This window comes from Nelumbo nucifera, chromosome 1 (genome assembly GCF_055504915.1).
Source record: "Nelumbo nucifera cultivar China Antique chromosome 1, China Antique-T2T, whole genome shotgun sequence".
Taxonomy (NCBI): domain Eukaryota; kingdom Viridiplantae; phylum Streptophyta; class Magnoliopsida; order Proteales; family Nelumbonaceae; genus Nelumbo; species Nelumbo nucifera.
The window spans coordinates 151,450,084-151,462,034 of record NC_142649.1 but is presented as its reverse complement, the minus strand read 5'-3'; the positions used below and the strand labels follow the sequence as shown (position 1 = coordinate 151,462,034).

Genomic DNA, 11,951 nt, shown 5'->3' with positions numbered 1-11,951 from the left:
ATTTATCACTAGCATTTAAGCATTCAACTCGTATCCACAATATAATACTGACTTAAGCATCAAAATGACCTTGTCGGATTAATCACTCCGTATTCTTTGATTTACTATGATCCAATTCACGAAACAACTAGAATTGGGATCATCTTACAGCTAAGAATATCTAGATTCCGCAACCCATCAAAATGGATTCGTCCCCACACCACACGTTCAACCCTTTCGGTTTTGTTGTATTATTGTATATGTCTATACTACCTTGTAATTATCTTGGGTTTGTTGGACTACTCAAATTTCTGCTGCTATCTAATTGTATGCGAAAATATAAAATAATTGTAGAATGGTTGCAGTTGCAGGCCAGATCAGAATTAGGGGGAGGGATGATGATCCCCAGACAGACTCAGACCGGGCTCGCCAATTGTCATCCCCAAGGAGGCAATGACCAGGATCCGGGGAAAAGTGCGCTTGGGCCAGAAGTCCAGAACAACGGTGCATTTATGAGAAAGCAACTAGCGTAACGTTCCCTCTCTCTCTCTCTCTCTTAGACAGACACTATACGATAATAGGAAGTGACTAATTAGAAAAAGGAAAAACGTCTCAAACAAACAAAAACCCTAAAAAGCAAACAGCTTTGCTTTAGAGACCAAACACTTGAATTACTCAACTCAGCCAATCGTGGTTATGGTTATTCAATATATATCTCCTATCAATCAGCCAATCCTGGTCAACAACCAGGCCTGTCTTATCGGCCCATAAAATAAAGCATTCTTGAAGAACCAAACCAAACCCAAACACCGCACAACTCCATAATCACCAATTCACCACCATACCCCTTTCTTTATTGGGTTCCATCCATGGGGGCTACAGAAGGGGGTAGCCGTAGCCCATTTCGATCTTTTCGCTAAACCAGCCAGAGACCTTATAAGTTATAACCAGCAGCTGAGTCAGTTGGCACTTGGCACCTTCCCATAATCAGACAGCACAGCACAGCACGGTCGAATGATTACACCCCTTCGCTTTTCACTTTTTCAGAGGTGGGATAAAGATTCAAGTTTCATAGAGACTGGAATTCAACCCATTTACACAGCGAAGTAAATGCCGCCATTATATATCCTCGCTCGCCGACACTGCAGACCGGTGGGGCCGGCCCGCGAACGGAGGTAAAAGTAAAACCAGCTGCCTAGCATTCCACAACCAACTTTCCGTTCACGGACCCCGAAGCTACTACTGAGGTTAGGTCATGGGACTCATCACTCATGGTAGAGAGAGTCTAGAGACCAGAGAGGAGTGGGAGGTAAAGTAATTAGGTAATAAAGTACAATAAGAGGATATTTTTGTAATTTATTATTCACATTCGTATAAAAATTAAAAATGTAATAAATAAAAGAAGACAAAAAAAAAATCAACCACACACTAGAAGACGATAGATACAAACAATGATAAACAAAAATAAATAAAAAAACGAACACCTCGTAAGGGCATCATCGCTTATTTGTAAGGAAAAAAACGAAAACAAAAATGAAAGGCAGGAAAAAAAATCCACACAAATGACAATACAGTCCTACAGCAGCAACAACAGTCCTAATAACCCCACACTCAAAGCTGCTGCAACCAATCTCCCACCGTCAAATCTGACTCCGGCATTCTGATCAGCGGCCACCTGATCAGCAGGTTCCCCATCCGGTGACAATGGCTCCGGCGGAGACGCCGCATGGTGCTTGGTCTTCTTCTTCGATGCCTTGGGCGACTCCGCTTCGGGTGCGGGCGCTGGTGCCGGCGTCAGTGCAGCCTTGAATAACTCTTTGGGCAACAAGACCTTGTCAATGGTGTAAACCGCTAGGGGCTGCTCGTCCAGTAACGTCCCCGTTATCTTGGCCGTCACGATCTTCGTCTTCAAAGTAACGTCCTCCCCATCGTTCTGCACTGTGAAGTCGTATTTGTTGGCTCCGTCCGTAGCTAACGTGTTCATAAGTCCATTGTTGGACTTCAGCATCGGCATGGAGTTATAGACGGGGACGCCGTGGAACAGAAGTAACGCTGCCTTCCCTTCCTTTGTCAAGTTCTTATACTTTGGCAAGAAGTTCTTGAAAACATCGTCGGTGGGACAGAACACTGTTAGCCCTCCGTCGACGTTATCGTAGAAGGTTTGCCCGGCTCCGGAAGCCGCTAATGTGTCGGCGAAGACCTTGCAGCCTTTCTTGGACATCAAGGACGTGAGATTCAACTCGCTGGGGCCCGGAGTGGGGGCTTCGGCCTCGCTGGACGGCAGGATCTTGCTGATCTGAATGATGGAGATGTTGTAGGGAATCTCCTGGATGGACTTGACGAAGGTGGAATCGATTTTGCCGTCGTTGGCCTCGGCGCCAAAGCCGACCTTGCCGCCCTTGAGATCGGTGATATTGACGAAGCCGGTCGATCCGGGAGCGGAACCTGTAGCTTGGAACATGGTGGCGGCCAAGGCCGTACCATTGGTGATTTGGTGGAGCTTCTTGGCGCCGAAGTAGTCTAGGAGGATGTGGAGGGAGAGGACGTTCTTGATGGCGTAGATGGAGAGGTGCTTCGACAGGAGCTCTGACATTCCAGCATTGTCGACCGCGCAGACAGTGATGGTCTCACGGCGGTTGATCTCGGCGGCAAGGTGAGTGACAGTGAGGTAGTGGTTGAAGGTCGAGAATTCGGGGTGTTTTGCTAGGATACGCGTGATATTGTGCGCACCGGTGGTGCAGGACAAGAGGAAGAGGAGGAAGAGAGAGAGGACCGTCCCGGTAGTCGCCGGAAAGAGCTGCATATTTTCAGAGAGATACTTGGGCAGTAGGGGGAGGACGGGTTGGCTTCGCTCTGCGTGGGAGCTCTCTACTAGGCCTACACTCTACAACAGAGACGAGACAGTGGAGAGAGTGGAAGACAGTAAGTAGTGGAGATCTAGAGTGGGCGTCGACATAAATGACCAAGACAATTGGACAGAATTACGGGTGAGACCATTGTTTAGCGTGTCTGCAGGAGTGGGACCACCTTCTGTGGACTTGGAAGATAGCTGTAATTAAGCAAAGTTTGGTAATCGAAGTTCAGGGTGCTTTTCGTAATTATATGCATATAATAACGACTAACGAGATGTCGTCGTGGTAAAGACGAGTTCGGCTTCGGTCTGGGCATAGCCCGTTCGAGCACCCTAGCCTTGCATTGAGAATATCTCACGGGGAGAGATATTCCCACTGGCACGCGTTTGCCCTGAATAGGAGAATTGTATGGGAAGTTGGAAACCTCTACCAGATTCCAATCTATTTTTTTAAAACAACGAACCCAGAGGGTCTGTCCGGAAACATGTGGTTGGACCAGTTTGTTATCTCTGGACTCTGGTGATGGTTATAACCTTATAATCGGTGTACTTGAAAACTGGATCCAACATGAGAATTAATTAACGAGGAACAAGGAGTCATTGGTAATTAATGGCAGCACGAGGAACAATAACGAGTAATGACGGAAGTGTCCTTTTTGCCTTGTTTTTGGTTCACGAAACCCCCACCCTACCCCACCCGGAGGACGGATCACGTGGTTCAGCATCGCTTGATGCAGTTTAAAAAAAAAAAAAGACAACTCCCGAGAACGGAGGGATTTCGTTATCTTATTACTACAATCAACTATTGCTATTATTTACCTTTTCAAATTATGATGAAACAGGTATGGTAGATGGACTGGGCCCAACCTCAAATGTGGGTCCAACCACAATTAAGGGCCCCCCACATTTCCTTTGTTCTTGATTTTTCTCTTATTACGAGTCTATGGAATGCAATCGTAAACTTAGTAGATCTTGATTGCGGGTGAAATTTAAAAGGAAGCTCTGAGCCGTTGTTAACGATGACAACGTAGAAGAGAGGATCGCGTCACGTGCATCAAGTTGAGGGGTATTTTGGTAGTTTCTCCAAACTACAAGGGTGAATAGCTGAATAGGGTGGTGATCTGTGACTGAGTTAGCAAACTAGGGGTGGAAAGTAACCATGGTTAAGGGGTATGTGCGTGGGTCTGGGATGCAATCTATCCAGCTCGAGCTACGTGCTCCAAGGATCGCCAGGCTGGTGAGGAGCAATCGTATTCGATTGCCGACACGTGAGTGGCCATCGCAGTGTTACGTCAGCATATGCTTCCACCGACAAAATGCTCCTTTGGCTTTCAGGTTTTATTGGTTGGAAGCACCAATTATCATTCGACGGCTTAGATTCTTCCCCTCTTTCCAATTCCAACCCTGGCCCAAGGGGAGGAAAAAGAAAAGAAAAGAATATATAAACAAATCGGTCAAGATCAACACTCGAGTTTTATATTAATAACATACAAAAAATGATAATTTCAGATGATTTAAGCCCCAAAATCACAGGTTCAGTCACTGGACCGAACGACTCACTCCCTTTTTGTGATATTGCCACCCCTATTGAACACCGTAAGATCCCAAGTTATGTGGGCCCAAACTCGTATACCGTATTAGGTCCTTGTGCTCCCAGATCCAGTTTTAGCTTTTAACGAATGATAAAAGATGCCTCGCCACCGCAATGGGCCCAAGCTACAGAGTGGCATCGATACTTAACTCCCAAATATGGACAAAGTATCAGAGTCATCCCAACCCACCACCATTTAGTTTATCAGCATTGCTCAAAAGTTGTTATACAAACGTCCTATGTTATACTACGCACTTCAACATTTTTCTACACCGACGTTGCCTTTCCTGCACGGTCCCCACTTCTCAGCGAGCCTTTACTGTATTCCAGTACTGGTTGTGGTTTGGACTAGTCCTGGCCAGGTCATCGGGCATTTGTTGTTGTTGATGGTTTACGATCTACAGTTGTCTGCCACGAATTTACGCATCTAGTTTGATTCAAGTAATCGGCTGGCCTCGTGCAGAAAACGTAGTAGATGTGACAAGAAATCTTCAAGTAGGACTGTTTATGGGTCGGGTTGGGTTGGTTTATTGATGTTTTTTCAACCAATTCGACTTGATTGGGTTACCTGAAAATGAAACCGAAATCGACCCTGTATTAAATAAAATCGACCTGATCAATTTGAGTTGGTTTTGGTCAGTTTGGGTCAGTTTTTCTCTACTTAGTGATGACTTAGTTGTTGTACAACCTAACTAACTAGAATAAAGACAATTTAGTTAAGTAGGAACTAAATAGGTTGTAACTACTAACTAGAAACTAACTACTAAGTCAATTTAGTTCGAATTATTTTCGATTTTCACACATGAAAACCGAAACCGAACCAAATCATCAATTTATGATTTTTTATAATTCAAAATCAACCAATGCTAAAAAAAATCCGACTAACTTAAATTGGATCTTCTTATGAACAACCCTATCTTCAAGTGTGGGAGTTCGATCTTTTTCTTTTTGGTAGGAGTGGGAGTCGATCAACCATAGAACAAAAAGATGGATGTCATTTATTTACTTGTATATATAATTTCTTCCTAACTTTTCTATTTTATTTATACAGACAATTTCTCTTTGCTCATCGACCAACTGATTTATTTATTTATTATGTAATTGGGTTTGATATGAAGTGCAGGCAGTGGCAAACTAATATTCTATATGTATAATATACATCTGTCAATAAAAGCATGTGAAATGGGTGATTTTCAAGTTTAATTTCGAGGGTATAGATAATTTGAGTGGGCGGTCCAAGAATAACCCGGACCCGGTCGACGCATTTCTTTTCTGTAATTTGCACGGCTAGTGGTACAGCTTCTTCTTCTTCTTTAAGTTTATTTTATTTGTGGTCTGCAACTGCAACTTCTAGAGTTTCGAAGTCACAAGGAAAACGGAGCTGGACAGTCCGACTGTCGGCAAGATTTTGTTTAGCGTATTAAATGGTCACCTCAGATAGTCTATCTCTAATCCCAGCTGGACTCCCAATTGGTGCTGGATTTATTGACTACAATCACACTGTTAACACTTTTCATTTTCTGACTTGGGGCCGCTGACGTGTTTGTTTTTGGTTGGACGTATAGCCCGTGTACACGTCTTTGTTTCCACTAACCCGGAATTCATACTTCATTTCTTTTTAGATTATTCATTTATTCTGGTTAGAACTTAGAAGAAGAATTCGAATTCCCCAAGCATCTCTTTCTTTCTTCCTGCATTTTTGTCTTCTCCCTCCCTATCGAAAAGTAGTTGGTGACTCGTGTCATGCCAGATATGACCCCCACCAATTAGATTCAATTATAAATTTATTTATTCGTTTTTTTCTTTTTATTGTGGCAAATAATTCGATTATCAGTGGAACTTGAATCCGTGGGCATTGTGCATTTGATAGCCCGTTTTGTCAAGTAACCCTAGTCATCATACAACTGAACAACTCGATACAATCAGAGCTCTGTGGGGCCAATCTGAGCTGGTCGTATGGCATCGCCAGCCCTTTTCATATGATATTGCCTTGTTTGGATGCTTGTAGAAACATTTGATAATGTGATAATCATTCTGCTAATTATTCATCGTTTCATAATGTTTCTCATGAATAAGCTAAATCTTCATTATTTATTAGTTTTGGGTTGATGACCCAATTGATTGGTTTTAGGTTTTTTTTTTTTTTTGCTAGAATATATTTTATATGGTAAAATCTATGATACCGATTAATTGGGTGTAAGTTTTTCCTGGTATCATACCCATTTTATTAAAAAAAAAAAGATTACTTGTGTCCATTTTTTATCCTATATCGATGGAGAATATCTATATTTTTAGATATATTGGTGTTCAGATGGCTTTGAGATAAAATCACACCAGGAGATGAATATTCACCGTTGGATTGATTGACTCGCTCAAATAAAAAATAAAAAATATTTTAGACATAATAAATTATTCCAAATTATCTTTTAATACATTTTAAAGGGACTGCCACCGACTAATGCATATATAAATATATTAGGGGCAACTTTTTCCTTTCATAGTAAAAATTTCTAACAAGTACAAACTTGGCATCCCAAAAATTATTTTTGGCTGTCGGTTTTCAATCTGAATCATCTGGTCCCGTCCAAAAATCAAATTGTACAACTTCATTTAAATGGATTGTGGAGAAAATTCTTCTCATAGTAGAAAAGTAATTATACAAATATTGACTTTTATGATAGTATAAATATACAGAAGTAACTTCATGTGTATTCATGAGAAAAGGGAAGTGCCCAGATCATTTCTATTCTACTTCTCATGGATTCCAGACTCCTGCCAAGTGAGATGCCACTTGGTAGTTTGTATTACAAAGGAAGTGTTGTTAGACAATATAATAGACCAAATTGGGAGGCAGCAACAACTAAGAGCCCGGGACCCATCATAGATTTAAAAACAAGGTCATTGTATGTTGGGGTTGGGATCTCTGCCAATAAAACACGTCCCAACCCCTTATAAATTTGATCTAACACCGCACATCTCACTATGAGACTGGGATCCATCTCAGATGATTTTGATAGATTGTTAGAATGTATTTTGTTGGCAGGTGATTCAAATTCTGATGAATGCATAAGTTATTGACATCCGAAACAACTGAAAATACTACTGACATTGGAGTTTGGTTTCTGTCAGGGCAACGCCCATTCAAGCAACTTTTACAGTCTTGTATTGAGAATATCTCTCTACTCGTGTTTTATTTCATAGGGAGATATTCCTGATGTAAGGTTGCAAGAGGCTGTTGGGACGGTGTGAGCACGGGTGGCCCTAATTGAAGCCGATCTCCAGACATTATAGGATCTGTAACTGTGCTTGTTTGGTTATGACCTTATGAGCAGAGGAGCAGCCTACCCTTTTGGCTTTTGCACTGTAAAATTATTCCTGCGGGCTACAGTTCCTTTGGAACATTGACGGAGCCATAGCCCATAGAAAATAAAAAGGGGTTCCGTCTGGTCTGTTACCGTGATAGGACGGGACAGTAAAAGTCCAAGCCTCCAAAGGTATTGTGTTGCCAACTTGCCAACTGCCCATTGCCGACGGGCTCTACTTGATTTGGGCTGAAGGCAGCCCAATCTCGGCTTATTGGGCTTCAAGAAAATTTAAATTTGAAGTTTTAAACTTTCAACCGGAAAGAACCATTTAATATTTGATATGGACGCATGGATGATGGGCCCGATGCCTAAGAGAAAAGAGAAGATAAAATGACAGCAAAGAAGATGGGCCCATGTAATGTGAGGAGCCAGCACTTCCAACTCTAACATCTTTATTGCCTCATTTTTTTTTTCGTTTGATTTTTTTTTCAAGCAGAAACTGCAAAAAAGATATAATATTTTTTTTTTCTTCTTTCAGTATATTGATCGGTACTCACACTGACAATTGACCCAATAGATTCATTCTGTACATGCATTTGTTAACTCAGTATATCTATTCTTTGGCTCAATTCTATATTAACTCATTGGAGGTTGTGATCCAAGATGTAGTAACTCAATTCTGACATTTAAGGGAAAATTGCAGTGGAGCTTTTAATCTCACTTTGATCCCTAAACTTTAAAATATGTTAATTTAATGCCTGAATTTCCAAAATGTGTCAATTTTAAACAATAGATTTAAAATTTTAAAATATCAAAACTACCCTTAAAAAACACAGTTGATCATCTTCTACTTTGAGATTGGAATCGCACATGTCATCATGTGGGCCGTAACATGTACAATTTTTTATAGGACTGAAGAATGTAGATTTCCTTGGGTGAATCGTTGTCTTCCCAAAAACCAGCGTATGTGGTCCAAATCCGACATCTAGTTGCATTGTCATACAATGTGGCATAAGCGACACTAGGGGTGCTCACGGTTCTTGGACCAAACCGATACTACTAGTTTTTGGAAACCGGTAAATGAAACCAATCCGAAGTCAGTCGGTTAACCAGTTGACCAATTCGGTTCATCGATTTTTTGGTTTTTTAATTTTTATAATATATATTATAAAAATATTTATAAATATATAATAAAAAATTATAAATATATATAATATTATATTTTAATTAATAAATAATATATCATATACTATAAATATATGTATTTATATATATAATGCATATTTATTAATTTATAGTATATATATATATATATATAATATAAAAATATATGTATACTGGTCAATTCAGTTAACTGCCAATTTTCTATATTGGTTAACCAAAACTAAACCAATACCTTCGGTTTTTTAAAAACACTGGTTAACCGATTTTTTTAGTTCGGTTTCGGTCAATTCGGTTTTTCAGTTTTTTTTCTCACCCCTAAGCGACACAAGTACAGTTGCTCCGACATAGCTCATCACAGTCAACCAGTCCCATACTCGTATTTTCCACGTATCGGTATGATGTACCCCTCACATACCCCCTCCTCTGATCGAACTCATTGCCGCTTCTGCACCCCACCACCGTCTGGTTCACACACCCCATCAGTTTAACCTTGTTGCCGGAGGAGTTATGGGGTGGACTCTGAATTTTTAACCTGAGATACTTATCATCCGATTCGTAGAGTTGGAATTCGCCAACTCCTTGTTACAATAGCTTACAAGGAGTTGAGCGACGAGACTATAATTAGTGGAAGCTCCACAATGCACTGCCGGAGAATTTCAATCGGTTCCGGCTTTAGTTCTTGTTTGGTTTTAGTGTGATGGATTCGTTGGACAGATCGAAGAGGAGAGTTCAGTTATGGAAGAAGGCCGTCTTCCACTTCTTCTTGTGTTTCGTTATGGGTTTTGCTCCCATTGGCAGGAATTCCAACTCCTGGGGTCGCACTGTGTCGAACTTGCAGTCACGGGAGATAAGAGAATTTTCGCCTCAGCCTGTAGAAACGTTACACCAACTGTCATAGGTAGCGAATTTAAATAGGAGTAGCAGAAACTCCGGTGGCAGTTCTGCTGGTTCTTCTGGTGATTCACAGGAAACATCTCTACTGGAAGAAGATGAAGCAGAGTTGATCCCTAGAAAGCAATTGATCCTAATAACCTCCACTCGATCAAACGATCCTACTCAAGGCGTCTTCTAGATGAAAATGGCCAACACATTGAAACTGGTTCCTCCACCCCTTCTATGGGGATGCGTCGGTTAGCAACCCAGACCACGGTTAGGTTCTGTGGTTGATAGTAGGAAATGCCCAAGTAGCGATTGGAAGAAGAGCCCGGGCTGAAGAACCCCAACCTGAAAATTCCATTTGCGGATACCAATTGCTCCCCGTCCCTGAGCAACTGGTTCTGTGGGAGGGTGTCTATTACTGCAGCGGCAACACAGAAACAGGAGAAGACGAGAAACAAAGGTATTCCACCGTCGGTGCAGCTGCCACCGGCGCAGATGCTGGTTTTGCTGATTACAGACATTAAACAACAACAGTGGCATAGGAATCTTAGACTGTTTATTGGATATAACAAGGGAGCTGTAACTTTATGGACAAGGTGGAGAAAGATCAGGTGAACCAGTCCTCTCTGGATTCTTCCTTTTCCGTCAGTGTTAGAGAACGGGTGTGCCAAGGTGGGGACAAGTCATGGTCTGGGTTAGCAGAGTTCGATGGCTTTAGTTCATTCTCAGGTGATGGCGTTTGGTAATGCTACTTTGGTTCATTCTCAGGTGAATGGTTGATAAAGAAAATTGTTTTTCTCTATAGGCTTCTAAAATATTTAGACATTTGGATGGTTGATAAAGAAAATTAGATGACATTGGAAGGACGTTTGCATCCTTTCACATGCCACTTAACGACGATTATCGATTTTGTACTAAATTGACACGCTTTGGAAATTTAGATACTAGATTAGCACATTTTGACGTTCAAGAACCAAAGTAAGACCAGACCCAAAATATAGGATACTAATATACAATTTTCCCTACAGTCAATTCCGAAAGTGTTAATTAATAGAATAAAGCCAGTCCTAAATGAGAAAATCATATAATCAGGGTGACCTCCTCCCTTTGCAAAATGATGTGGGATAACATATTGGCTGCTTGTGGGATTATCCACCACATAAATAAAACACACAAGAGTTGCATATATACTAGCTGAATGCTTATAAGGCTGAGAAAATCAACAAGCAACAAATGTTTTAGAACCTAAACTTTCTAATTCCATTAAATAGGTGTTAGGAGAAAATTACTAAGGGTCTGTTTGGTTCATAGTTGAAATCGGTATGGAAATCCTTTAGAATCGAAATCGGAATGATCTATTCTCAGTCTGTTTGGTTGAAACGAGGATGGGAATAAAAATTAGAATAAGCAGGAATAGGATTTCATTCCCAAGGAAAAGATAAGGAATGACCATTCCCTCAAATGAGAGAATGCTATTCCAACAGGAATGAAAATGGGATTCCGATTCTACCCAACCAAACAGTTGAAACCAAGATAGCCCATTCCAATTTCGATTCCAAACCCCCTATTCCTGCAAATCAAACAGAACCTAAAATGATTCTATTTAGATTGTCCTTTTTTTAATGTTACTCTTCTGCCACCTACGAGTGCAATCTAGTGGCAGCACAAAAGAAACATCAATTCAAATCATTATAAAGCAACTAAAGCCTGCACCTAAATAAAAACATCCCAAAACAAGCGAGAATATTTGAGATATCTAATGAAGCCTCCGGTATTTGTACCCATATGCCCACCAAAATCTTTTACCACCAGGCCCACCACTATTTGTGTCCCAAGGTAAAAGGTAAAAGAAGATGAAAAAGAGAAACTAAACTCTAAATATGAGCATTTTCATAATTTTATTCTTATCTAAACGTCAGTTTAAACGGTATTAGACTTCCGTGGTTGAAAGCTTAGGCCTTCAAGTGTCACTACCCCAGAGCAAGGGTCAAAAAGTCATTACGTATCGGCCTATATGTATCGTATCGGGCCCTTCCCGATACACCCCTACAGGGATTATATCGGGTCAGGGCCTGGTTCAGAGGGTAGCCAGGGCTTAAACTGGCCCCTCTGAACCAAAATTAATAAATGGAACTAAAAAAAAGGGGCCGATATCAGCCAGTATCGATACTTTGAACCTTGC

The 11,951-nt window shown here is 41.1% G+C and overlaps 1 protein-coding gene and 1 pseudogene across 1 annotated transcript; one reads left to right on the top strand and one right to left on the bottom strand.

The window, feature by feature from the left end:
- Window positions 1-1,325: 1,325 nt before the first annotated feature.
- On the bottom strand, window positions 1,326-2,949 carry LOC104587880 (fasciclin-like arabinogalactan protein 1). Its single transcript, XM_010245634.3, has one exon. It carries the CDS (start codon window positions 2,780-2,782, stop codon window positions 1,556-1,558), a length of 1,227 nt encoding a protein of 408 aa, XP_010243936.1. The 5' UTR covers window positions 2,783-2,949; the 3' UTR covers window positions 1,326-1,555.
- A 6,120-nt stretch (window positions 2,950-9,069) lies between these two features.
- Window positions 9,070-10,927, top strand: LOC148803998 (beta-1,4-xylosyltransferase IRX9-like; annotated as a pseudogene).
- Window positions 10,928-11,951: the final 1,024 nt, after the last annotated feature.

What these genes read in the sequence shown, in the direction of transcription:
- LOC104587880 (XM_010245634.3), bottom strand. Translation starts at nt 2,782, where the DNA reads ATGCAGCTCTTTCCGGCGACTACCGGGACGGTCCTCTCTCTCTTCCTC.